Source organism: Colletotrichum paranaense (assembly GCF_030867605.1).
Source record: "Colletotrichum paranaense strain IMI 384185 chromosome Unknown Scaffold_8.1, whole genome shotgun sequence".
In the NCBI taxonomy this organism is placed as follows: domain Eukaryota; kingdom Fungi; phylum Ascomycota; class Sordariomycetes; order Glomerellales; family Glomerellaceae; genus Colletotrichum; species Colletotrichum paranaense.
This window is the reverse complement of record NW_026848966.1, coordinates 2,735,767-2,760,665: the sequence shown is the minus strand read 5'-3', so window position 1 is coordinate 2,760,665 and position 24,899 is coordinate 2,735,767. Positions and strand designations below refer to the sequence as shown.

The window sequence follows — 24,899 nt, the reverse complement described above, 5'->3', positions numbered from 1 at the left end:
AGGTAGAGGTTGTGGTCGCCAGCTGACAACGAGGATGAACCAAACCACCACCGACCACCCGAGGGCCTGGTGATGTGGTGCTGCACGGCGGCTGCTACTGATAGCGCCCGTTCCCGCTATCGATAAGTTTCCGTTGATGCTCCAACTCGCCTGAATTAGACCTTTGGACACAGTGCGCCTTTGGCCAGTTGGGGGGTCCTTCGGGTCTTTTGGAGCCCCTCTGATCGGGGGGGGCCATCTGGGGCGATGATCTGGGCTTTCTCAAGATTTCAAAGCGGCCCGGCTAGTCAAACTCGAAATGTCTCGTTGCCTTTGCTATCCGCGAGAACCGCGCCTCGGATTCAAAGCAGGCAGCCAGCGTCGATTGCGCGTCCGAATGCTGCCGAGAGAGCTGTGGTCATTGGCGAGGAGTGCTTCTGTTTTCCCGCCGTTTCTTCCGCAACTTATCGACCAAGCCGTTGCTGCAAGCAAAAAGAGAAACTTTAGGTATGGTCCAATGTCCTTGTGACAAATGATATGTCAAGGCTTCCTAGACCTAAGACGAGAGACGGTCATCTCCAAGACTCGCCTCGACAGCGACTCAGTTGCACATTGCTTACCGATTTGATCCTAAAGTTCGGTGTCCCGATACCTTCCATCTTCAGACTCGCCTGTCGGTCTCTTGTCTTGCTTGCGGGCCGCAGGTGCGAGACCTTACGTCGTATTCTGTTCCAGGACGTCGGAGCGTTCTGGGCGGCAGCAAATGAGATGTCACTGACAAATGTATTTTTGACTCTACGTACAGCTGCTGTACCTATCTCATTGCTGCCACAGTCATCGCTGAACTCTCAATCTATTGCATGGCGACGCCACAGCTCGTCCTTCCGGGAAGCTCGGGGCGTCGGAGGATTTAGACCTTGCCCCGTTGCAGCGTTGGGGTTTCCAGAAGTCTGCACTCGCAGCTTTCCAATCCAAGGGGATGGCTCGAATACTTCTTCTGCTATGCAGTACAAGGGTGCTGAGTGTCCATCATGCTCGTGTCGTGAGCTTTAGGTATGCTCTATCATTGTGAAGTCGGCGTTTCACCCGCTCGCCATTTCTTAAAAATGTAATTGAGTCAACTCAGTCTATTGCTCCTGTTCTCAGGTATGGCAGATGTTTGCTGACGAGCGTTCGCGGGCTGAATCAAGGCTGGCAGAGATGCAAATGATGAAGAGGAATGTACGGAGTACCTAGCAGGTGGAAGATGGCGTTGGAAGCGCTGAGCTGGGTCCATTGCCGAATGAGATGTTTGGCTTGCGGACTGGGTGCGTTGCCATGCAAGGTCCTTATTTCGGCAGGGCTTGGACGTAACTACTGTTCAGTCCTTGAAAGACAGGGGGGTTGGCAATGGAAAGACTAGGGCCTTGTCGACTGGCGAAGGGCATCCAGAGATGCGGGCTCGGGTCGTTCGGTCCAGGTCGTTGCTCCTTTTCTTTGCTCGGGTCGTTCATTCTCGCAAATCCATCGAAGGACGTGGAAGGCGATGGATGCTAGAGCATCACTCGATGCTTGCCTCCTTGAGTCTTACGTTATTATTTGGGTACTTAGGGGAAAGTCATAGAGCGGGAGGAACGGTGCCTGGGACTCATGGGAGTTAGTTACCTTCCCTGGATTGTAAGTGTACAAAAGGTCAAAATGGGACTTTCCATTGGAAACATACATGCCCAGAATCTGAGGGGCCAAGGTGCAAACGGTGGGCAAGAAGTACCCGATCCCAAGCGGTACTTACCTACTCGTTGCAGCTGTACCAAAAATCGATGGTTCCCGTCCTGAGTAACGGCGGCGCCTCTTCGTAGGCGTAGGTAGGTAGGTACCTAGGCCGCAGGCCGCAGGTGCAGCAAGGTCCCACCTTTGTCGTGACGTCTTATCGATAGACGACGATCACGCTAGTCCGAAAAGAGTTGCAGGGGTCAAGTGTTTCGACTTGAGGCGCGGCAAGACCAACGAGAAGCACTCACGCACTCCAGAGTCCAATGGAAGTCTCCATGATCCCTCAATTTAGAGTCGCTTTTTCCCTGTGACTCACACAACCCAACTGGTGACTCCTGCATTTCGTAACTCTGCGCACATGAAAGAGTCACTCTGGCTGCTGGCCGCGCCATCCCGCCCAAGGTCCATCTCATCGCCACAACGGATGCCCCCGCCTCTACTTACTCTCGGTTGTTCACTTTGTACAATGCCACAGGTGCAAACAACTGTATGTCTCTGCTTGTACGGAACCAAAGTACCTAAGGTACGCACCGAGGGCTGTCCTGTTGCTTGATTGAATTGGACAGGAGACGTTGTCCAGGTCTTGTTGTTCTTGTTCTTATTGGTGTTGGTGTTCGTTCGGCCCTGCACCTGAGGCCAACTCAATGTTAATAGCACGTGGGAGGCCGCCCATTGCCTTGTCAATTGGCCTTCTTGTTGCTTGTTACCTTAGGTAGCTGTGAGGCTTACGCGCCCTCACCGCACTTTCCGCTCTTGTTGTCCGCCTCTCTCCTCCTGCTGGATCTTCAAGTGCCACTCATTCATTCCGTCACACGGTTTTCCGAGCTGCATTTCTGTGTTTTAGCATGTTGACTTGACTTGGACCCGTCGTCTAGTGCTCAAGTCTGCGGAGCTAAACCAGTGTGCAAGATTGACATTCTCCAGGCAGGAGAATGGAGCCTCTGGATGCGCAATTGAGCGGTCAATGAGCCCACCCATTGGTCAATTGCAACTGCCCAACATGGACACCCTGTACGCCTCTCCTTCTTGTGCCATCCCGTTGCCGATTGCCACGCTTCCTGCAGCGACTGGCATCAGCGGCATCAAAAGGGAAATTTTGGATGTCAAGGTGTGTCTTGACCGAATCGATGGGATCCCCAGCCAGCATCCAGCATCCAGCATCCAGCATCGACAAGGGACCAGCGGCCAGCAGCCAGCCTAGCCTGCCGTGTCTGCTGTCTGCGCTGTGCCCGCCTTTCCATGAGGTGCCCTCTGCGGCTCCATGATCCTGATCCATCCATAGACTGCCTCTTCGTCCCTGATTCTGCCCGACTTTGTTGACATGGTCGAATTGAATTCGCCGACAAATGGCCCCCTTGCCTTCCCTTGCCTGCGGCTAACAACACGGCTGCTGCATCACATACCGTAAGATTGCCCGTCGTTTCTGCACAATGCCTTGCGTTCCATGCCTGCCAATTCCCTGTCATATTCAGTCTGTCTACATAGTAGGCGTGCCAGGCCAATCTGGAGTTACAACGTGTGGCGGCGCATCGAATGCGACAATGCTTTCCAAGCAAAACTTCACCAGCAGCAACCAAGGTAGCCTTGGCCCTTGGACTCTCTCCACTTCTGCCATGATAGTACGGATACCGCAAGCAGTGTATATTTTTCTCGCTCCACGGTTCTGAGGCCAATGTGCACCACCATGAACCAATCCAATGCGCTGTGGTAAAGCAAGGCACCTTGCGTCAAGATTCGTGCCAGGCAACCCCCTGCGCTGTACTTGCTGTAGTGTATATATTACTCCATCGCTTTGTGCGTTTGTTTGGGTCTTTCTGGATTCTGCCCCTCATCGGATTTGCTAGGCCTTGGCAAGGTTGCATGGCCAGGCTCCAAAAAGCCATGCCAATTGCCCATAGTTGTCGCAATCACACTCACGCCTCTTTGCTAAGATGGACCTGTTGGCTGTTGCTACTGCGGTAGTCTTAGTTCCAAGCAACTCATAGCATCAGTTCGGACGAGTGTCGGAAGAAAGACCCATACCTCAACTCAATTCATCACCCAGATCGGTCAATCTACTAGCAGTAGTCGAGGTTAGCTCGGCTTATACATAATTACCATGTAATAAACAAGGTGATGAGACAGGGCACTGGCAGGATTGCCTCGAGGCTGACCACTGCAGCCGAAAGCTTAACGGCGCTGCTGCTTGGCTGGCGGTACTTTGGTACGTTTCCTGTGCCATCCCATCTTCTCAACGAGAACAAGGCAGCCCGCCCCTCCTTCAACTATCGTCAATGGCACCGCCAATATCGACTGTTAGCCAGCCTGACTCTATACTTGCCTGCCTATTCTAGGTACCTTTTGACGACAAAGTAAGTGAGACATGAAACGATTTCTTGATTCCCTGTACACAGCAGCAAACCGTTCATGTGAAATGGAGTAGGCAACCGCCTGGTTCGGGCTGTTCCTCATTGCATGGCCCCAGTCTTGGGTATCGATCAGGTACGGCAGCAGAGATACATGCGCAGTGCGGCAGCCAGAGCGGAGTTGATTGGGCCGGGCCGGATGGGGATTCAACTCTACCTAGCCTTTGAGTGAGTGAGTGAGCCTGTGTGAGGACTTTGGGGGGCGTGGCCCAGAGCCCGTTGGAAGCTAAAAGCTGAGGCTGATTGGGCGTCTGGCGGCGAGCAAGTGACTCGGATTCGAGACCCAAGTATCAGAGACAGGTTGTCACCCGCCCACCTCGCTTGACACACACCTCTGCTACGTGCCGTCAGATGCACCGTTCGTAGGTTCGTTTTCGAGCCCGTCGTGCCCATGGTCGTGTCCGTCCCCTAGAGACTTGACCGTTCGTTCGTGGTTTCCTGGGCGGAGAAGAGGCACGCATGGCACGGAGGTAAAAGAGGGTTGGTTTCCAACTTCTCAAACGCCATGACGGGGCCATTGACATGATGCCAGAAGCGGTGTTTGTGGTGGCATCAGGTGAGGGGGGAGAGAGACAGAGGGAACGGAGGCGGTTCCGTCGCTCGTTGCCGCGAGGCACACCGTCACCACCAAGTACCTCCGTACCTAGTCCATCTCACCGTGAGGCACAGAGGAGGTACGTAGTAGAGGGGGGGAGAGGGAGAGTGGAGAGATGGAGCAAAGATCACCTACCTAGGTAGTTGATCCCTGCGAGACTCAATTGAGAGGCATTGTCAAAGTCAATGGTTCTACCGCCCGTTCGTCCCGCTAGCATTGGCGTTGTCAAAGCAAGCAGGTCTATTCCAATCCTTCTCCCCTCTTGCAATTGCAGCGAATTGTGTCGGGTTAGTTAAAGTCTGTCGAAGAATGGAAGCAAAACGCTTCATCGTCCGATCGGATTTGTCGCTGGTTTCCTTCCCGTGGCCAGTTCCTCCCAAACATTTGAATGGAGGGGCAGCGGGGGAGGGGCACGACGGTAGGGCAGAGGCTGGCTGCCTACCTACCCACTACGTTAACTACTTTAGGTACCTGACCTTCCATGGCTGAAGATTGCCTACCTTAGGTAGGACGAGTGCATGGACGACCTGGCTTTACGCAGCCTTTGTGATTGCGGAACCTGAGAATCCATTGGATCGAGGCAAGGTTCTCAGCAGTGCACTTGCGTACTTGGAAACCTGGCGCTTAGAGGCACAAAGGCAGAGGATGAGGTATGCAGAAGAGAGCGGGGAGGTATCGATTATGGAAGCATGTAACTTCTGAGGATGAGGTACATGGAGTGCTGGGATGTTTAAGTGTTTAATGCCCAAAGCCACTGTGACACAAACCCCCTTCCTTCTCTTTTCAGATTTCTTTGTGCTTTCCAAGCCCAGGTATCCGTAGACTCTGCAGGTAAAGCGTGGAATGTCATCGCGATAATTAAGCACACACCCTCCGCATGTATAATTCCCTTAGGCTTGGTAGCGCATGAAGAAGCTAGGAGGAGAAGCAAGGTCCTCTGCGACATGGAGAGACCAGGTACAGCGACGACGACAACGACGACGACATCAACCACCATCACAATAATAATCATAACAATAACCAAAACAACAGTTCCGACAACATCAACAACTCATGCTCACTTCTGGGGGCTTCGTCGACTTCTGCCTTGAACAAATCACATCAGAGGGCAATGCCAGGCAATTGAGTGGTGAGGTGTGGCTCGGTCTTACTGGGTAAGCCCGCAAGGCAACACAGCAGTCACGCAAATAGAGGGCGTGCAATTGAGCTCGATTGGGGGGAGGGGTGGGTTTACACAGATGATTCAGACAAGGAGCGGGTGCAGGGGAAGAGGAAGAGAGTTAGGTCGGCAGGACATAAGGGGTGTGCGGTTATCACCTCGATGGATGACTCTTCCTCTTTCCCACCTCAGTCAGAACAACCTGAAGACCCCAAACACCCACTTAAGGTACTGTGTACTGTAAAGCAGAAAGAGGGAAGGGAAAGGGAACCACTTTCCACATTCGCATTCTCGTCCTTCCTGCCCCCCCGGACTTTCCTCTTACTTTCTCTCTATCCCGTCTCTTGTCACTCCAGCTCTGGTCTACATGCCTTACGGTATTCACGGGCAAGTAGACAGTGTAAGATAAGATGGTAAGTAGACATGGCTGGGTCATCAGGACCTCTGTTTCTCTGTTTCGGCCATGTCTGTTCCAACAACCCCGTCCTGTGCTGTTCAATTGTGACCCGTCCTCTTACCTGAATGTTCCATGTCCAGCAAGGACTCCAGCCATCGTTCGTGCCTGGAAAGTTCCCCCGACCGTATCCCGCCTTCTATCTTCCCGAAGGTCCTGCCTGGTACCGTATTCGTCGCTACTTACACCCACTGTGGACTGTGACACCCTGCACGCCCTCCGTCTCCATCTTCTTCACCCTACGTGCCTACCTAACCCAGTCTACTCCCCTCACCCTACTCCTCCTTCTACTCCTCATCCTCCTGCCCAACCTGACCTGGCACTCACTCGCCCTCACCTCCTTCAGTCATCCATCATCCACTCTGCGCCAGGCTTCGCCTTAGATCAGTCCTTATTATTCTTCTCGCTGCCCTCCGAGCCACGCTTTGCGCTTCCTTCTCTCTTCTTCTTTTCTACCACTTCTCCCCATCTACCGTGTCAAACATCGACATATCAAGCTCTCGAAACTGTGCGGTTCCTCTGCCCAGCGCCCATCGCCACTACCGTACTCGAACCTCTCAGTTGGTACATACCGCCACCAACCCGCCCCTCCACACAGATATCAACTCGCTTCTGGCGCCTCGCCCCGCCCTAAATAGCAGTATTTATCCAGTCGGTGCCCTCTCACTGCTCGTTTGACACTGACGCACACGTCTGTCTACTCTTGATTCAATTCAAGTTAATGGAGGCTTGTGCTTGTCATCGAGCGCACAAGGAAAAGGTCCATCGCATTACTCCCACTGTCCACCATCCTCAGCACGGCTGCGTCAGCACCCGACCGCAGTAAAGCGACACTCAAACAAGCTACCCGCAGCGAACGTCATCATCAATTGGGTCACAAATCCCCCACTGACGGCCCTCGCTCCTCCTAACACAATCAACCACCTGCTGGTCAATCAAATCTCGTTCAAAGGCAGTCAGACGCTTAAGAGCAAAAAAGTTGCTTTTTCAGTCCCCTCTTCAGCCCTGAACACGCAATTGTTCTTCCGCTGTCCACCGGCTTCCCTTACACCCGAAATACCCCAACTCCGATATCTCCATACTCCGCCTCGCCACCAACAACAACATATAAGATGGCTGACAAACCCAACCATACCGCCGCTCCGCAACCTACAAGAACCTTGGACTCAACCCACACTTCACAAATCCCTTTCAAGTTCTCTAGGATGCAGCCATCTCCACTGACCTCAATCTCACAAGCAATGGAGCCCAACTACCACATGACGCCGCATCAAGCGACAACGATGGCTAGAGAGCCGAAGAGGGCTTTCGACATTAGCAATCTAATGTCTCCTCCAGAGCCGGTTCCATATGACAGCTTCAGCCAAGGTCAGCAAAACACGGTACAGACTGCATCGGGCGCCAACGAATCATCCAAGCCCCACATGCCCATGTCGCCTCCAGTCTCGCCTTACATCACAGAGTCCAGCAACATAGCCATTCCTGGAACTCCTGCAAAGGATCCGATCTTATACCCTCGTGAGGATGCGGCTTCCAGTCCGACACAGCCGCCTCTCTTTCCCAGCACCGAATCCATCGAACACAGACGCCTTGTCGACGAACACATTGTTACGCGACCTCCTGGCCTATTCCGCGAGGGCTCGCCTCCTCTCAGAGAAGACTACGAATTAGCTCTGCAACTCAAGTCGCAGGTCATGAGACTCTTTGCGAACAAGAGGAAGTCTTGGTACGAGAAGGAGAGGGACCAGGTTAGAGCCGACCGGAAGCTGAACCACGCCCGTTGGAATAGCGTCGTGCGATATCAGACTATCGCCCCAGCCAAGTCCACACCCGTCAAGGCCTCCAAGCCAGCAGTCAGCAAGCCTAGGATTTCGTTATCCTCAAACCCTAAGCCTGAACGTGTTGTCAAGGCTCAAGCTCCTCGGCCCATCCGCAACAGCCCCCCGACTCGCCATGCTCGCCGCGTCAGTTCGACTCCGGACCCTGCTCGTCGTATCGTGGCACCGAACAGAGAAGACCGCGACTTTGCTGCCCTTCCCGATTTTTGCCCCCCGACTTCTTCGCTGCCGGACAAGCCCAACTGCTTGAAGGTAGACTGGAAAGGCGCCCCCATCGATCTCAGCGACGACGCCAACGTTCACTTGCTTCACCCTGACGAGGTTAGCCTTGCTGCAAACCTTCGACTCGACTGCGCTACCTATCTTACAAGCAAGCGACGCATTTTCGTCCGTCGGGTCGAGTGTGCCAAGGTTAGCAAAGAGTTCCGCAAGACGGACGCTCAGCAGGCCTGTAAGATTGATGTCAACAAAGCTTCCAAGCTTTGGACAGCTTTCGACAAGGTCGGCTGGCTTGACCTCAAATGGACCGCCAAATTTCTCTGAACATTTCTCCAAGCAACTTGTTCTTCAGAACCATGCATCATCTGGCATGAAGCATGGTGTTTGACCCTGGTATACCTATACTTACCATCGTCACGTTTCGAAACTATTGCCACGACGCCATTCTTACGATGACTTGAATAGACTTACGACATACGACACATGAGAACAACTCAAGTTATCCCCTCGTTATTTTTTCCTTTTAGGGGCATTGCTTTGCATACAGCGATTTAGGTTTGGATTGGTTCCCAAATCCGGATTTCCTACTTCCAGTATCGTGGGACATGGTCCTTCACTTTTCTTTCGTTCAGCGAGAGCGGAATTCAGGTTTCCTTAGGTCTTGATATTTTGGGTCTGTTTCATCACACATGCGGCATCACATCACGGACACAGCCATTTACTACATCAGAGCATTAGGGATAACTACCATGATACCCGGAGTGCGACAGAAATCTGATCACCCCAGTCTTGTCACCCCACTCCATCACAATTTCCTTTCTTTGGTTTTGCATTTGGGCTTGGTCATCATACCCCCTTTCCATCAGATTTGGTTCAAGGTCAATTGGTTTTGGGTCAGGGCAGATTTTATTCGCGGCTACTGTATCAGCACGTGGCTGAATCGCTGGGATAGCCTGAAGATCGGCTACGACTGTGTTGTTTTCGGGTGGAACATAGTTGCGGTATGGCAACTATTTCTCTTAGGAGGAATGGACGGTCTCGGATCAATCGGGACATGATATCTTGTCATGTATTTTTACTATGTGGTAACCGTCAATAGCCACCCACCAGGGTTGTCGGGCAATCTATGGTAAATTGAGTATGACAAACTTATACAATATATTATGTGGAAAAAGAAGACAACAGTAATATCAATCCTGTGACAATTGCAGCCTGTGAAGTTGCGATGGTGCTGGCAAGAGGTTGTTGGGGATCCTAGCTCAGCCCTATGAGATGGACATGTAACAAAGTTGTTTTCTTACCCGTTTTCCCTTCCCTCTTTGGAGGGGCGTGTCAAGACTACGGCTCTTCAGCGGAGCCCAGGTTCGTTGATCGACGCGGGGGTGGGGGGGGGGGGGATTGAACGTTCGGATCGAGCCAGCGCAGGTGTCAGTTGCTGCACCGTCATGCTAGGGCGGCACGGCGGTTGGGCGGAAGGGAGCCTTGGCTGGCCCCCAGCAGTGCCGAGGGCTCGGGGGGTGGGTGAGTGTGACGGTCAACGGGTTCGTATCTCTATGCCTCAATTGCCTGAGGCACTTCTCATCCCCGCAGCATCGCTCATCTTGCTCATTTGGCGGCACTGGGGGCTATTCACCTATCCTCACACCTTTTTCCCCAATGGAATGTCTGGTGAGGGCGATCCGGCTTATCGAGCTTTCTCGCCTTGCCAATCTTGTTGTCGAGAATGCTCCATAGCAGTCGACTGCCGTCTTCTTGTTTTGTAGACGAGGTGGCCGACCCAAGTTCGTCCCAACTCACTCTCGCTCGCATCCTCTATTGAAGGATGAACGCCACCCAAATCTCCCCGCGATGAGCATTCAAATCCGCCTGGGACAACGAATGGCGTGCAAAATTATAGATGGTTCACGAGCACACTCACTCACCTCCTCTGACCGTCGTTACAGGACGGGAATGATGGGATAAGCAATGGCATTGACCACTCAGACGGCGCAATTGACTACGCTCGGGTCGAGGAAGGTCAATGACGACGACACCTGGCTTGACTTTCATCTCGAGGTTCTCTCGTGGGCTAGATCCTTGACAGAAATGGTGAGAGACGAGGTACCTGCCGCATTTTGATCTCATGAAAGCTCGAGACCACGACATGAGGAAAAGTGAGAAAGATATGTCGTGCAGTGAGAATCATGTAGAAAATGCACACTGACCTCAACTCAAACCAACTCGACGCCATCTGACTAGAAGTGCCTAGCACCCTAGCAAAGCCGTCTCAGAAAGAAAAAGAAGCGATTCTTCTGTCGTGAACTGCTTCCATTTCCGCTTCGCGCCAACGCAAGAAAATTTTCGCTTCCGCCTTCCGGTAGCCCGCAGCGGGTGTGGCCCCTACCATCCCGGACGCCTCGTGCTGTGTGGGCGGATCTGTTCAGATAAGGAGGGGGGGGGTGCAGGTAAATGTACGTAGTAAGTGTGTCCGTCACTTCGCAACTTATTACCGTGGTACTGGAGTCGAAAGAAAGGGGGCCTCATGGCCTCAGGCTGAAGGTCACTTCTATTCATCTCGCAATGCACGATAAGCTATCGATAAGACGGATGGGAAACGTTTCGGGAAACATTTCTGGAAACAACCTAACCTAAACGTCTGAGGGTTCGGCCACTCTCTTCACAGAAGTCTTTTGTAACCGAATGATTGGTTAATTGGGCTGCGAAACGTTGCGTTATGATGTTAGGTTGAGTCCTGGCAGTTTCCAACGTCGGCTTGATGCTTCGATGGCGAGCATGGTCTAGGGAGGGAAGACTAGCTGGTTGAGCCGTGTCCACGGAGACGGTTCCGCGTTGACCTGGCTAGTGATGTCTAACAATGGATGAGTTACTCGGCCATGCTCAATCGTCTTCAACTTTGATGTAGTTCCGTGTACGTTGCAAGACCCTGGGCTAGATCATCGGAATCTATTAGGTTGTGCTCTCCTCGTACTCCAAGCTTAGCTAGCTACTGCCTGGGCCTGTGATCTGCCCATGTGGCCTCGCCGTGCTCTTACGTGCGTCGGTTTTCAGCCAGCGTTGTTCGCCGTGTGCAGTGTGAATCCTGCGCCCGTTCTCCCACACTTCAATGTCGTGCCCCGAGGCGTCCTTCCAGCCCGCCACCTCAGAAGTCAGTCGCTCAGGTCTATAAGATCTTCCTGTGCCTGTGGGCTCGAGATGCGCTCGAGGATCGTCCGCGCGTTGCTGTCAGTAAACATGGCACCGACCGTGGGCTTACATGAGCCTCTTGATACCAGATTCAGTTAGCATTCTTTGTCAAAAGGCTTGGGGCCAACATACCCATGGCACTTTCGGCCGCATGTTGCTCCTTGTGCAGCCGTTGGTCGCCCGCAGCGCATGCTACAGCCTCCTTTACCCGCAAGTTTTGCCCAATCACCCGGCTGCCGGATGCGAATCTCACTCTTGTGCGCTTTGCAGAAGACGGGGATGTAGTCCGTGGGCGATGCCTCCATCCTGTTCAAGACCTCGCTCCAAATTGGCCGAGCTGACGACGCTAGCAGATTCTGCATATCGCCAAGGATGACTAGCAGGTGTCGAGGGCGGCTGAGGGCGACTATGGCGCGTCTTAGGTCGTTGAGGAAGCCCGAGTCTGGTTTCGTGCGATCTTCCGGGCTTCGGGTGATGGAGATGAGGATGATGCGGTTCTCCCTGCCCTGGTACCCATCCACTGTCTGGACCTCGGGCCCGAGGTGATCGGCGCCGGGGGTTTGGCGGAGTCTATGTTCGATACATGCCTTTTGTCCGCTGTAGAAGGTCAGGATGGTGATTTCTGACGGGCTCGTGCCGTTGGACACTAGGTGGCCGTATAGCCCGACAATCATGTCGGCCTCGAACGTGTTGACCTTGCTGCAGTACCGGTCAGATGACTCGGGCCGTTGGTGATTGAACCACAGCACGCTCTGCAAGCCCATGCCCGGGACAGCTTCCCGGTCAAACGTCGAAGGGTGATCCACCAGGAGAGGATACCATGCGTTCAGCAGCTTGCGAATGTCGGGCGCCATGCGTCTCTGCACCTGAAGGGTAGAATGCTCCAGGCCGCGCTCCACGAGCCTCTGGAACAGAGATACGTTGAGGTAGAATGGGGGCTTGCTAAGCTCGAGGCAGTCGGCGTGGGGCGCTAGCTGCATGTGGTCGCCGACGAGGATGATTCGCTCCAGGGAGGGGAACAGCGCGGCGGTGATGTTTGCTTCGCGGGTCTCGGCGGCTTCTTCGATCATCATGACGCGCGGCCGTAGCGCGGCGATGAGTCTGCGGTACTTTGTAAGGCCTGTTGTCGTACAGCCTATGATGCGGGCCTTTGACTCGCGGACTGCGGTGGTGTCTTCTTGCCAGCGGGCGACCTTGAGCTTCTTGACTATGTTGTCGAGCTGCCTGAAGATTGCGGACAGGGCTAGCTTGGTTGATGCGAGGTATCTACGTTCGAGGTAGTAATAGACCATGCCGCGATACTTGGGCAAAATTGACCAGAGGTTTCCATTTTTGACGAGCAGCTCTTGCGCTATCTTGTGGTTGAGAGCAACACCTTTCGAGTATTTGATGCTATTCCAGCGCGCGATCAAGATAGGCTTGCCCGACAACTGCTCTTTCTTGTTATCGGCTGAACCCTTCTCGCTGATCGCGGGCCCTGATGCTGCTTCGTCATTGTCGATGCCGTCGCTGAGAGGAACGTGAACGCTCCTATGAGGCAATTGGGTGAGCAACTGGTCACCGAGCCACGATCCGAGCAAGTGTTGGGATCCCTCCCGGGCGATGGATCTGACGTCGCCGTCCCAGCACTTCGTGACGGAGGCATACTGCTCCGCGCTGATCAGACCAACCTCGCGGAAGTGTTCCGGTAGAATCAGCTCCTGGTGTGCGGGGGGGAAACAGCGCTGGAGTAGAAGCTTCGCCTGAAATCTGAGGGAGACGAGACGTTTCTCGAGCGCGCTCTTGCTCCACGTCTTGCCGCGAGATCGCGTGCGGAGGTTGAAGAGAGTCCGGCTGGCAACGACCTCGTCCTTGGCCTGGCCGCCGAGGCGTACAAAGTCCACGCCAAGGTTGTGGCATCTGACGAGGAGCTCGTCGACGGTGTCATTCTTCTGGGCCGTGACGATGATGGGCACATTAGAGTGCTGCGTGCTTAGCAGGACTTTGAGCGCCGCCATGGACGTGTGCGTCTTGCCTGTTCCGGGTGGGCCTTGGACGATGGCGAGGTTCTTTGTTATCATGCGCTGGAGGGCTTGTAGTTGGGATTGGTCTAGTCTTGTCTTCGACTGTATGTGGCTTGGTATGTCGCCTTGTTTGGGGATGTATACGGGAACTGGGCGTTGAAGACCGTCATGGAGGGCTGAGATGTCCAATGTAGTGGACGATGATGGCAGTGAACTAGACATGTCAACGGTGTTAAATTGGCCGATGAAGTACTTGTCGAATGGTGAACTGAGAAACACATCAGCTCAAAGACTCTCATAGAGTTTTGAAAATGTCACCGTCTTACTCGTCTTCTGCTGTTTGCTTGAGCCCCTCCAAAACGTGTCGAACGGCTTCAAAGTAGTTTGAGCGGGCTTCGACCATGACATACTCTTTATCTGGCTCCATGAAACTCGCAGTGATACTGGGATCCGAAAATTCGAGATCCAAGGGAGGAGGCGCCGTTGAATTGCCGGCGAGATCATCGTAACGACCCGTCACCACTGCCACGATACACTGTGTTCTGAAGTGGTCCGAGGCGGGAGACAGAGCTACTATTGTGCCTGGGACCACACGCTGAGATGCCGGCCAGTTGATGAGTTGCCGTGCGCGAATGGCGGAGAAGGTGATGCGGACCATGACTCCGAGGCGGATGATGTTGACTCCGCGGACAAAGACCTTTGGGCATCTCCAATTAAATCTAATCCCATACTGATTGGGAATGCTTAGTAGATTGCTTACATCGGTATATATGCACGTCTCAGTGCTCTCTGCCATCTCGGGGGCGGATTTGTATTCTTGAACGGCTCTACGGAGAGGCTCGGCGCCCTCGAAGCGTAAGAGATCGTATTGGGCCCGGAGATACGCGCTTTTCGTCGGGTAGACGGCATTGAGACCGTCGTTCTTTGGGAGGATGTACGATTCTTTCATAATCTCCTCTGCCTGTGGAAGTTCGGGTGTATCACGCCAACTCGTCTCGACATACAGATGAGACAATGCGTTCGCGATTTTGCGCTCAGGGGGATGTTTCTGGGACATGATCAAGTACAAGGCCGGAGAGCAGATCAAAATGTCGAGATTGTAAGGTGAGAATACCGATTGCCGGCTGGCGAGATTGAATAAATAAGGCCCTGATGAGCTTCAAATGAAGTGCAACAATCGCTGCCACATGAGTAATGCATCTATGTTCCAAGGAAGGGGCTAAAAACGTACCATATTCGGGAGCCAGACTTGGTATCTACTTAACTTGGATCCGATGGACCCATGTTAACACAAAAAGTCACTTACCAACCATAAGCATGAGAATCCCCACAAAGTCGAAGTAGTTGATACTTGCCACTATTTCAGGGTAAAGGGAACGTAATGATTGCAAGAGGGAAAGCTTTTGACAAACTAGCTTGTTGAAAGCGGTGAGCTACAGTATCTCAAGCGTTTGCAGGACAACGCAGGCATGGCAAAAGGCTTATGCATCGACGGCTTCCTACATCATAACCTTGCAAAACCGCCAAGACAAGATACAAACGATGCGAAATCCAAGGTGGCAAACATACGATGCTCTTGTTGAACAAGCTTATACTCGTGATATGCTAGGAAGGGCCCCTAACATGGACGGTGCAACGAATTTGCCGAACACGTAGCGAGGCACGAGTCCATGTCAAAAGCAACAGCTGGAAAAGCCTGGGTCTGGATCCATTTCCAGAGACTTACTGCAATGTTCTCACTGGAGCGAGAAGGGGAATGAATGGTATGAAAAGAGACAATTGTGTGTTGCCTCGGTGCAGGTTGGCTTTATCAGCGAACACATTGGAATAGAAACGATTTCATCATGCTCGGACACTTATCGATGCTGGAATTGCCTGGTAGAGCTCGCGAATCAGGTGAGAGAAACATCGGGAGGGATGTTCAAGAACGAGTGTCGTTGGGAGGCCGGTTGTCCCGGCGGACCCTCGGCTGAGCGGCGCCGAAGTTCTGCCGTTAAGGCCTGTCCAGCCGAATCAACCGGCGCTGCTCCCGGTTCGGAGCTCTTTCGTAAGGGATGCGCCGGTGCTGCTTCAGGGGATGCTAGTGCGACTGGGCTTGGTAACCTTGTCGTCTCCCCGCCGTAATCGAAAGCTAAACTGCCCCGGCGAGGCGAACAGTACAGGCACACAGGGTGAAGCGGGCACAAAGCACCAGGGCGGCCCCACCGAGCTGGGCTTCTGAGGTGCTCCAACCCAGCACGTCGTCGCGACCGCAGCTTTCGCGACGATTCCATGCGCAACGAACATCAGTAGCGCCCACCAACCACTCATCTTCTACAGCCCATTGCCGCCAACTTTGTCAACGGAACCTCTTTTTATACTTGGAATGGAACGTTGATTTTCACACTGTGAAATTTTAAGGTACACATTTAATCGCAAACGAACCCAATCGCTTCTCCGACCCTCGCGCAGCCCTGCCGACGCCGCTGACTTTCCGATCGCGCGACCCTCCTGCGCTCTGCTTGCGTCCTAATAGCTGTGCATTGTTTGCAATCCTATACACCGAAGCTTCGAAATGGATGACGACGATAGAGGTATGTCTCGGAGCCTTATGTTTTCTAGAAATCCGCTGACCTGTCCGGCAACCCAGACTCAAACGCGAGCTCCGACAATGACCAAAACGACCAGAACGACCAGGACGAGGTCATGGAGGACGTAGATGATGCCGAAGGGGACATGGAAAACGAGGAGGAAGATAACGAAGACGACCAGGAGGATAACGACCGCGAAGAAACGGGCGATGATGCGCAAGAAAAGGGCGACGACGCAGCTGCAAGAGATGCAAGAGTGCCTTCTAGAGCTGGTTCGGCCGGCGCGGGGGCGTCGCCAGGGATAAAGAGCGGATCTCCACTGCTATCCTCAAGTCTGTTCCCAAGCGTCCGACCCGAAGCCGTCAATGCCCGGCTGTACGATATTGTTCCTACGATGGCTGCGCCGCAGGCGACGAGTGTAAACGCAGTTGCCATCACGCCCGATCTTAGGTTCTGGATGACAGGAGGCTCCGACGGCTATATCCGAAAGTATGACGGGCCTGGTACTATAAATGGCAAACAACTCCTCACAGTAGCGCAAAGGCACCCCTTTGTCGATAGTGTCGTCAAGGCGGGCATTTTGATGTCATACTGGGAGAATGAGGAGCCAGGCCCGCCGAACCCGAGAGGGAACGAAGAACACATCCTATCACCCGTTTACTCATTGGCTGTCCACTCGCAGGCGTTATGGCTTCTTTCGGGTCTCGAATCTGGAGGCATTAATCTTCAAAGTGTAAGGCATGACGAAGGAAAGCGCATAACATGCTTGCAACAGCATACTAATGCTGTGAGCGTGTTGACACTGGCACAAGACGAGAAGAGCGTCCTAAGCGGCAGCTGGGACAAGAACATACTCGACTGGGATCTCAACACTGGCGCTGTTAAACGTTCTTATGACGGTAGCGGAGGTCAAACTTCTGCTATCGAGCTTCGCCCAGTAAATGGTGCACCGATTCCAGCCGAGGCAATGGAGGAAGAAATCAAACCTGACCCGACTTTTACTTCGAACAACAGTAAGCCTCCTCAGAACGGCACCCTAGACGATATCAACGGTATTGAAGCTCCGCCTCCTGCGTTGGCCGGCGAAGGCGCTGAGGGACAGGCGTCACCCGCACACGAGTCGCTCTTTGGCGGTAGTGATACAGGCTCGCTATTTGGCGATAACGTGGCAGGTAATTACGGCGGCGATGACGATGACGAATTCTCGAGGGCGATGGGAGATATGGGAATGCCCACTCTTCATGATGGCTCAGGGCAGGACGGCGGTATGGACCACTCGGCCGATATCGATATGACAAATGCCTTCAACGCCGATGCCACCCCGGCGCCGCCGGCCCAGGCACCAGGAAGCAGCAGTCCTGAGGCCACAAGAAATCAGCCTCCAGCACCGGCACCGGCTCTAGAAGCGAGTGCGACAGATGTGACCTCAGCGCTAGACGGCGCAGGCGATGCTACGACGGAGCTGCCTGTTCCAGATTTTCCGGAAATCCCTTCTCTACCCGATATGCAGACAGATGATGCAAATCCCGGTTCACCCTCCATGATTTTCGCCTCGGATCCTCCTCCACCTGCCATGGACCCAACTCAATCAGCGGACACGGTCTTCTTCTCCGCAGCCATTGATGGTAATATCAGACTATGGGATCGGCGTATCCAAGACCCCGTCGCAAGGATAGGCAGTCAGAGAGGCGTGCCACCTTGGTGTATGGGTGCCTGCTGGAGTCCGGACGGCAATTGGATCTACGCCGGCAGGCGAAACGGAACGGTGGAGGAGTACAACATCCACAAGGCCAGAAGCGGCTGGGCGCCGGAGAGGACCCTCAAGTTCCCGGCTGGAAGTGGAGCCGTGAGTGCGGTTCGAGCGATGCCGAATGGCCGTCATCTCGTCTGGTAAGCTAACAAAAGCCGACATGGAAACACGGTTGCAAAGCTAACATAAGCACAGCGCTTCCCATGATATTCTTCGTCTGTATGATCTCAAGGACACTCGAGCTTTCAAGCATTCCACCGTCCCCTTCCTGATTATTCCTGGTCCGCCTAGAGCTGGTGTCATTTCGTCACTCTACATCGATCGAACGTGCCGCTTCATGATCTCAACTGCTGGAACGCGCGGTTGGGAAGGTACAAGCACCGAGGTTCTGATTGGGTACGAGATCGGTGTCACCGAAGAAAAGTAGGACTATGCACTTTGATTCTTGGTCGGCAGTTGAGGTTTTGAGTTTGGGTCAAACCACGTACCGAAGACGTGAGACTGAGAGATCACGAGGCAGATGCAGAAACGGAGTTTGGAAAGAATATCGACGTGCACCTTGGAGTCTGGCGGTGACTCGTCTTAGAGTTGTAGCGTTTTCAGAGACTTTGAGACTCTCAAGGCCTAATATCAATACCCATGTACTAATGCCCTGCAGAGCTCTAGAACGTACCATGTAATCCCTCTCAATTTCTGTAGTTCAAGGCGCGGTAGCTTATCGTCGTCATAATGTGGACCTAAGCTATGTCACTGTGAGCTCGCATTCGCACCTACAACAATATCTAAACGCTCAGGCCAACATCCGTCGACAAGTTGAAATGTGCCCACTGGGTTTAGATCAGCAAGCTCAGACGAATTGGACTTCATCTCGCATATCTGTAATTGAGATGCGAAAGGCAAGCGGTTGGAGGAAGGAAAGTGGAGGGGTTGTTATGATAAGATACGGCTCGTCCTACGAGGGACTCATGGTAGAGCAAGGCAAGGTCATGGTATACCTTTTAGATATCAAAAGCTCGGCTCAATATTACAATGGGCATTTCACCAATGGCAATGATACCTGGTGATAGAAAAGAAACAAACACAATCACCCCGTTGTCAATGATATCATGCCAGACGAAATCTCCGCCTTCAACTCTACCTCATCAACTCTGACCTACCTCATCATAGTTGGATACAAGTTCGCAGTATTGTGAGGGTCAACAGGAGGTAGGCCAGTGGTCAAATCAAGCTCGGGACGAGGTCTCGGCATCACGTCCCAAGGACTTCCCCGCCAACCTCAAAGCTTACGCAGGGGGTTCACTGCAAGAACGGTTGGACCGCTATCTCCAACATCCCACAGCGGTCTAGCGTATGCTGACCACCTCCCCACCTCCCTGATAAGCACGGAAGGCGGCAAGTGCGCCCAGGCTCTTACCCCGGATTGGCTTTCGTTTTGGGCCCGGTAACTTCTGTCAACCTTCAACACAACATACCTAGTCTGAATACCACCCAACCACCTCCCCCCTCCTCTTTCCCCCTTCCCCTGTCCAGTCGGAGATTCTCATATCTCTGTAGACCTGCTGACCACTCCCTGCGCTGGGTTTGAATCCCGTAGTCGATAGAGGCTAGCCACTCGGGGCTCACACCGGTCTTTGCCGGGGATGAGGGGTCCCGATACCGTGGTGCCCGCTTAATGAGACGCGAAGCCCGGCCGGGTCATCTGCATAACGGCTGCTACCATTGAGGGGGAAATAAGATAATCATGTCTCCTCCATACTCACGTTCATCCGCAAGGGCCGCTGCACAAGACGACGAGATCCAACCTCTCTTGCGGAGAGTCGATTCTTCATCATATAGTGATACTTCCGCGATGGCGTCCAAAGATGCCGAGACTATTGTCGTTGCTCCGAATGCGAAGCCCGGCGCCGATGATGCTGCTCTGGCCGAGGCCATTCGCCTCGAGCACAACTTGACCTTCTCCCAGGCCGTCAAGCTCTACCCTGCTGCCATTGGGTGGTCTGCTTTCGTGTCTATTGGGGTCATCATGTTGGCGTTCGATCCGCAATTGCTCGGAAACCTCTACGCTACGCCTCAGTTTCAGAGAGATTTTGGTTATGAATATGAGGGTTCCGTAAGTTGCTACCTCCTCTTAGACATGAAACCTGTACTAACGTGCTATAGTATATCATTAGTATGTCTTGAACTTGAGTTCCTGTGCTGGAACACCTGACTTATTAATATGCATTCAGCTGCCGCTTGGCAGACCGGACTTTCCATGGGTAATCCCGTCGGTCAAGTTGTCGGTGCCCTCTTCGCTGCATATCCTATGGATTGGTACGGCCGAAAACTGACCTTTGCCGTGTGCGTGATTCTCACCGCGGGCATTGTCTTCATCCAATTCTTTGCACGCTCGTTGCCAGTCCTCCTAGTCGGCGAGCTTCTCGGCGGTCTCGTCCTGGGCATGTATGTTGTCATCGCCCCGGCATACGCCTCCGAAGTATGCCCCACTGCTATCCGTGGTCACTTGACGTCCTACGTGAATCTCTGCTTTGTCATGGGCCAGCTCCTTGCCAACGGCGTCACAGCGGGGACTTCAAAGCTTGATACCCATTGGGCCTATTCTTTGCCATTTGCGCTCCAATGGTTCTGGATCCTTGTTATCCTCCCCGGTTTGCTCTTCGTCCCAGAAAGCCCGTGGTGGCTGGTAAGGAAGGGTAGAATGGACGATGCGAGGAAGAGCCTAGGCCGTCTGGCTTCCAAGCAGGTCAATGTGGACGCTTCTTTGGCCTTCATCGTGGAAACCGACAGACTTGAGCAAGAACTGGAGGCTGGAAGCACGTATTATGATTGTCTGAAGGGCGCCAACTTAAGGCGGACGGAGATATCTGTTGGTGTTTACTGCACTCAAGTCCTCAGCGGCATCTACCTCATCAACTACGGGACATACTTCTTCCAGCAGGCCGGCCTGCCTACTGACAAGGCATTCGATATGGCCATTGGATTTCTCGGTAAACTGCCAATTCTTTGCATTTCCCTTGAGATTGTGAGCATTGGCTAACCTCTTCAGCCGTGGGATTCCTTGGCACCGTTATCTCGTGGTACTTCTTGATTCACTATGGTAGACGAACCATCTACATCACCGGCCTCGCTGCCTTGGTGTTCTTGCAGCTCCTCATCGGCATCCTAGACTGCGTTCCCGGACGTCCCTCTGGCGTGGCCTGGGCAGAGTCATCACTCATGCTCATTTGGAACTTCGCCTACGACCTGTCTGTTGGTCCCGTATGCTTCGTCCTCATATCAGAAGCTTCGGCAACTAGAGTGCGATCCAAGACGATTGCGCTCGCCACAGCTGCCCAGGGTGTCTTGGGGATCATCATGACCGTGGCAATTCCATACATGATTAATCCAGATGAGGCTAACATGCAGGGGAAGCTCGGGTTCTTCTTCGGAGGGCTGGCTGGGCTGTGCTTCATCTGGGCATGGTTCCGCGTTCCCGAGACAATGGGCCGCACGTACGAAGAGTTGGATATTCTGTTCGATAGACGGATTCCAGCGCGTGATTTCAAAGGTTATGTTGTTGACGGTATTAGTTCTGCCGATCACTAAGACGAGCAGCACTCCCAATGAGGCTTTAGTGTGCGGCACGATCACCGCACCTGGCACTAGAATGATACCATTTTGAACTTTTATGTTTTTCAACGCATGTTACATATCCAATGGGCTTCTGCTCAAGTACTGTTTGATGGCTCCGTCCTTGTAGGTCACAGAATTGAAGAAGCCGCCAGACTGGCTAGCATGCACAGCAGTCGGCCAATCATCTGAGCAGCTATAACTACATGATCTCGTCACCTTGTCTATTTCGGACTCTCCTAGTACCCTTCGAGCGTCTGGAAGATACCACTCCCGAGTCACTGGCATCATATATCTCGGCTGCGACTACAACATGTCTTGGTAGCGGTTGGATGGAATCCCGTGGGTTCTCCGTGACTAAGTCAGAGACCTCCGCGGTCTTTTCAAAAGTTTCCGCAACTGAGTATGAGAGGGCAGCGCCCAAAAGGTTTACTATTTCGTTCTTGACTAAAGGCAGCTGCGCCACCCGGACGACGCCCCGTCAGAAAACGGCGACGCCAGCAATCCTGTCAGACATCCCAAGCAACTACCCTAAAGGTAAGAAGATGTATAAGAACTCAATAGCAGCAAACACCGAGTGGTTAAAATCGTATGTATCTCGGTGTAGAAAACTGTGAATCGGTTTATTGAAGCTACATTGTGCTCAGGCATCTCAGTACCCTTCACTCTCACTCTTTGGCTCCTATCCGCAAACACCACAGGCGTCAGCATCACAATCTATCACACCAAGACGCAAACGCCCATAAGAAGGCCGCCAATATGGCTACCGAAAGCGCCCGAACGCTCTTCTTCCCGGCACCGGACCCGCCAACACCACTTGCCCGCTACCGCATCCTCTCCCCCAACGCCGCGATCCGCGTCTCCCCCCTCCAGATGGGCACGATGTCCCTGGGAACAGCCTGGTCGGACGGCATGGGCCCCGTTGAGAAGAACGCCGCCTTCAGCCTGCTGGACGCCTATCTCGACGCCGGCGGCAACTTCTTTGACTGCTCCAACGGCTACCAGCACGAGCAGTCCGAGTCCTGGCTCGGCGAGTGGATGGAGGTCCGCGGCGTCCGGGACCGCTGCGTCGTCGCGACAAAGTTCTCGGCCGACTACCGTATGCACGCCCTCGGGAAAGGTCGCTGCCCGAACGCGGGCGGGAACTCGCGCGCCTCGATGCACATGAGCCTCCGCGACTCGCTGGCTAAGCTGCGCACCGATTGGATCGACGTATTTTACGTCCAGTGGTGGGACTATACCGCTTCCATCGAGGAGGTCATGGACGCGCTGCATAACCTCGTCCAGCAAGGGAAAGTGCACTACCTCGGCATAGCAAATTGCCCGGCCTGGGTCGTCAGCGCGGCCAACACGTACGCGCGCGCACACGGCAAGACATCCTTTTCCATCTACCAGGGCTACTACAGCGTCATCATGCGCGACATGGAGCGGGACATCATCCCCATGGCGCGGCAGTTCGGCATGGCCATCGCGCCCTACGGTGCGGCGGGCATGGGCAAGTTCAAGACGCGGGACATGATTGAGGCGCGGCGGCGGAGCGGCGATGGGCAGGCGGCGTTCCGGCACCTGGCGGACCAGACGGAGACGGAGATGCGGGTGAGTAAAGCGCTGGCCGAGGTGGCGGAGGAGGTGGGCGTGACGTCCATTACGGCCGTGGCGCTGGCGTACGTCATGGCAAAAGTGCCGTACGTGTTCCCCGTGGTCGGGGGCCGCAAGGTTGAGCAGATGCTGGACAATATCGACGCCCTCACGATCCAGTTGTCAGAAGCGCAAATTGCGTACCTCGAGAGCGTGGAGAAGTGGGAGCCTGGGTGGCCGTACGATGTTATGGGATGGGATCCTCACGTGTCGGGGACGCCGGCCCCGATCATTGCTGCTTCGGCCAAGATGGATTTTGTGAGGCGGCCCAAGGCGATTGGATATGATTGATGGAGGGGTGTGGGATTTGTTGCATTCTAGGCGCTGGTATGGGGTTTCCTTGGGGGTTAGGAGGCGTTCCCGTTCTGACTCCGTCCGTTGACGGAGGTTTGGGTGACTTGAGAATGTAGCAGGATATGCATGCTGCAACAATGGAGCACCGAGATAATGTTACACCACTCTATCGCACCTAACCCCAACTCGCATTTTACATAAAGGTGAAGAGGATGCTGGTGACTTACGTTGGTGGTATTCTGTTAGCCGTGGACAAGACGTGGACTAGAAATACGAGGCACGAATACAGAATGCACCAAATATTCTCAAATGAGCATGATGGTCAACACGAGACAACGTTTCATTTCAGAGATACCGATTGATTCATTATATACCTATGGTAAGGTACTCGATCACACTGGCCAAGCTAGTCCTCAGTGAACAGGTCTTACACCATCATTATATACCTTACCTACTGCACACCCGTATTAGCGCGATCCAGACCTCCTCAATGCGCAGTGGCTTCCACCCCAGGTCTCAGATTGCCGAAATAGACTAACCAATGGAGAACAAAAACCGTTGAAAACGACTCACCTCTATCACACATTCCCGGATGCTTCGCAGGGGCGGCGGTGGCAACGGCCGGGGCAACGCCAGCGACTTCGCCACCGCCATCACCACCTCCACCCGTCTCAAAGACCCCACGCGGCGTCCAAGGATCGTCGGCGTCGCTCTGGCCCAACCAGCGCCGAAGGGAGTACCCATTGCGGGCCGGACCCGTGCCCGTGCCCGAGACCGCGGATGCGTCTGCGGCTGCGGGTGCGGCTGAGCGTGCTTCGGCTCGTTTGCCGACTACAGTCGCCGCCGTTGGCCTTGTCGTCGAGAGTCTGGGGACCTTGGCCATGATGGCCAAAGTTCTCTTAAGCTTTAGAAAAGCTGCGACCCCGTTCAGCAGCTTTCCTCCTCAAACGAGATCCTCTCCAAACCCAATCGCATGCCCCCCTCCTCCTCTTCGTTCTCATTTTCTCTATGAAACGGAGCAAGCAAGCGACGGAGCCCGGACCGCTGAATAACTTACCTCAAGAGGGTTTCCGGAGTGCGCTCGCGGATCGCAAAGGTGGTTGTCAAGGTAGCTACGGATTGGCAAGCATTGCTTGCCTGGAGAAAGCTAGGGAATGGCTCATAAGAATGAGCGATAGTCTTGGTTGGAGAAGCTGGTAAACCGCCAAAGTTTAGTTGAAGAATCTGTAAATGTCAAGACTGCCGTCCAGGAACAACGCTCGTCCAAGCAATGACCTTTAAGTAGCAACCACAAAGTAATCCATCCATGGACATGAGCGCTCACACTCTAATTTCCAACCTCATGCCGCTTCCCGAAGAGGCGCCATGGGTCGCTTGGTTTTTCTAACCGGACGATTTGACCCGGCGTTCTGTACCAACGACAAACGACTTCTGTCAGGTAGTACGGGTTC

At 53.7% G+C, this 24,899-nt stretch overlaps 9 protein-coding genes across 9 annotated transcripts; 6 read left to right on the top strand and 3 right to left on the bottom strand.

Moving 5' to 3' along the window:
- Nucleotides 1-2,197: 2,197 nt before the first annotated feature.
- CPAR01_10733 (uncharacterized protein) lies at nt 2,198-2,932 on the top strand (the record flags this gene model as incomplete). The annotated part of the gene is made up of 2 exons (XM_060494993.1): nt 2,198-2,254; nt 2,576-2,932. The coding sequence occupies 2 exons, from the start codon at nt 2,198-2,200 to the stop codon at nt 2,930-2,932; spliced, it is 414 nt and encodes a 137-aa protein (XP_060347175.1).
- A 2,529-nt stretch (nt 2,933-5,461) lies between these two features.
- CPAR01_10732 (uncharacterized protein) lies at nt 5,462-5,677 on the bottom strand (the record flags this gene model as incomplete). Its single annotated transcript, XM_060494992.1, has 1 exon — nt 5,462-5,677. The coding sequence occupies one exon, from the start codon at nt 5,675-5,677 to the stop codon at nt 5,462-5,464; it is 216 nt and encodes a 71-aa protein (XP_060347174.1).
- Nucleotides 5,678-6,300: 623 nt separating this feature from the next.
- Nucleotides 6,301-6,978, top strand: CPAR01_10731 (uncharacterized protein; the record flags this gene model as incomplete). Its single annotated transcript, XM_060494991.1, has 1 exon — nt 6,301-6,978. The coding sequence occupies one exon, from the start codon at nt 6,301-6,303 to the stop codon at nt 6,976-6,978; it is 678 nt and encodes a 225-aa protein (XP_060347173.1).
- A 478-nt stretch (nt 6,979-7,456) lies between these two features.
- CPAR01_10730 (SWIRM domain-containing protein) lies at nt 7,457-8,725 on the top strand (the record flags this gene model as incomplete). Its single annotated transcript, XM_060494990.1, has 1 exon — nt 7,457-8,725. The coding sequence occupies one exon, from the start codon at nt 7,457-7,459 to the stop codon at nt 8,723-8,725; it is 1,269 nt and encodes a 422-aa protein (XP_060347172.1).
- A 2,822-nt stretch (nt 8,726-11,547) lies between these two features.
- CPAR01_10729 (helicase required for RNAi-mediated heterochromatin assembly 1) lies at nt 11,548-14,644 on the bottom strand (the record flags this gene model as incomplete). Its single annotated transcript, XM_060494989.1, has 4 exons — nt 11,548-11,662; nt 11,717-13,855; nt 13,914-14,284; nt 14,348-14,644. The coding sequence occupies 4 exons, from the start codon at nt 14,642-14,644 to the stop codon at nt 11,548-11,550; spliced, it is 2,922 nt and encodes a 973-aa protein (XP_060347171.1).
- Nucleotides 14,645-16,141: 1,497 nt separating this feature from the next.
- Nucleotides 16,142-18,334, top strand: CPAR01_10728 (transcription factor SPT8; the record flags this gene model as incomplete). The annotated part of the gene is made up of 3 exons (XM_060494988.1): nt 16,142-16,160; nt 16,217-18,047; nt 18,103-18,334. 3 exons carry the CDS (start codon nt 16,142-16,144, stop codon nt 18,332-18,334), a joined length of 2,082 nt encoding a protein of 693 aa, XP_060347170.1.
- A 1,422-nt stretch (nt 18,335-19,756) lies between these two features.
- Nucleotides 19,757-21,492, top strand: CPAR01_10727 (sugar porter family MFS transporter; the record flags this gene model as incomplete). Its single annotated transcript, XM_060494987.1, has 4 exons — nt 19,757-20,017; nt 20,068-20,077; nt 20,136-20,894; nt 20,954-21,492. 4 exons carry the CDS (start codon nt 19,757-19,759, stop codon nt 21,490-21,492), a joined length of 1,569 nt encoding a protein of 522 aa, XP_060347169.1.
- A 783-nt stretch (nt 21,493-22,275) lies between these two features.
- CPAR01_10726 (aryl-alcohol dehydrogenase AAD14) lies at nt 22,276-23,445 on the top strand (the record flags this gene model as incomplete). The annotated part of the gene is made up of 1 exon (XM_060494986.1): nt 22,276-23,445. The coding sequence occupies one exon, from the start codon at nt 22,276-22,278 to the stop codon at nt 23,443-23,445; it is 1,170 nt and encodes a 389-aa protein (XP_060347168.1).
- Nucleotides 23,446-23,641: 196 nt separating this feature from the next.
- CPAR01_10725 (uncharacterized protein) lies at nt 23,642-24,331 on the bottom strand (the record flags this gene model as incomplete). Its single annotated transcript, XM_060494985.1, has 2 exons — nt 23,642-23,670; nt 24,022-24,331. The coding sequence occupies 2 exons, from the start codon at nt 24,329-24,331 to the stop codon at nt 23,642-23,644; spliced, it is 339 nt and encodes a 112-aa protein (XP_060347167.1).
- Nucleotides 24,332-24,899: the final 568 nt, after the last annotated feature.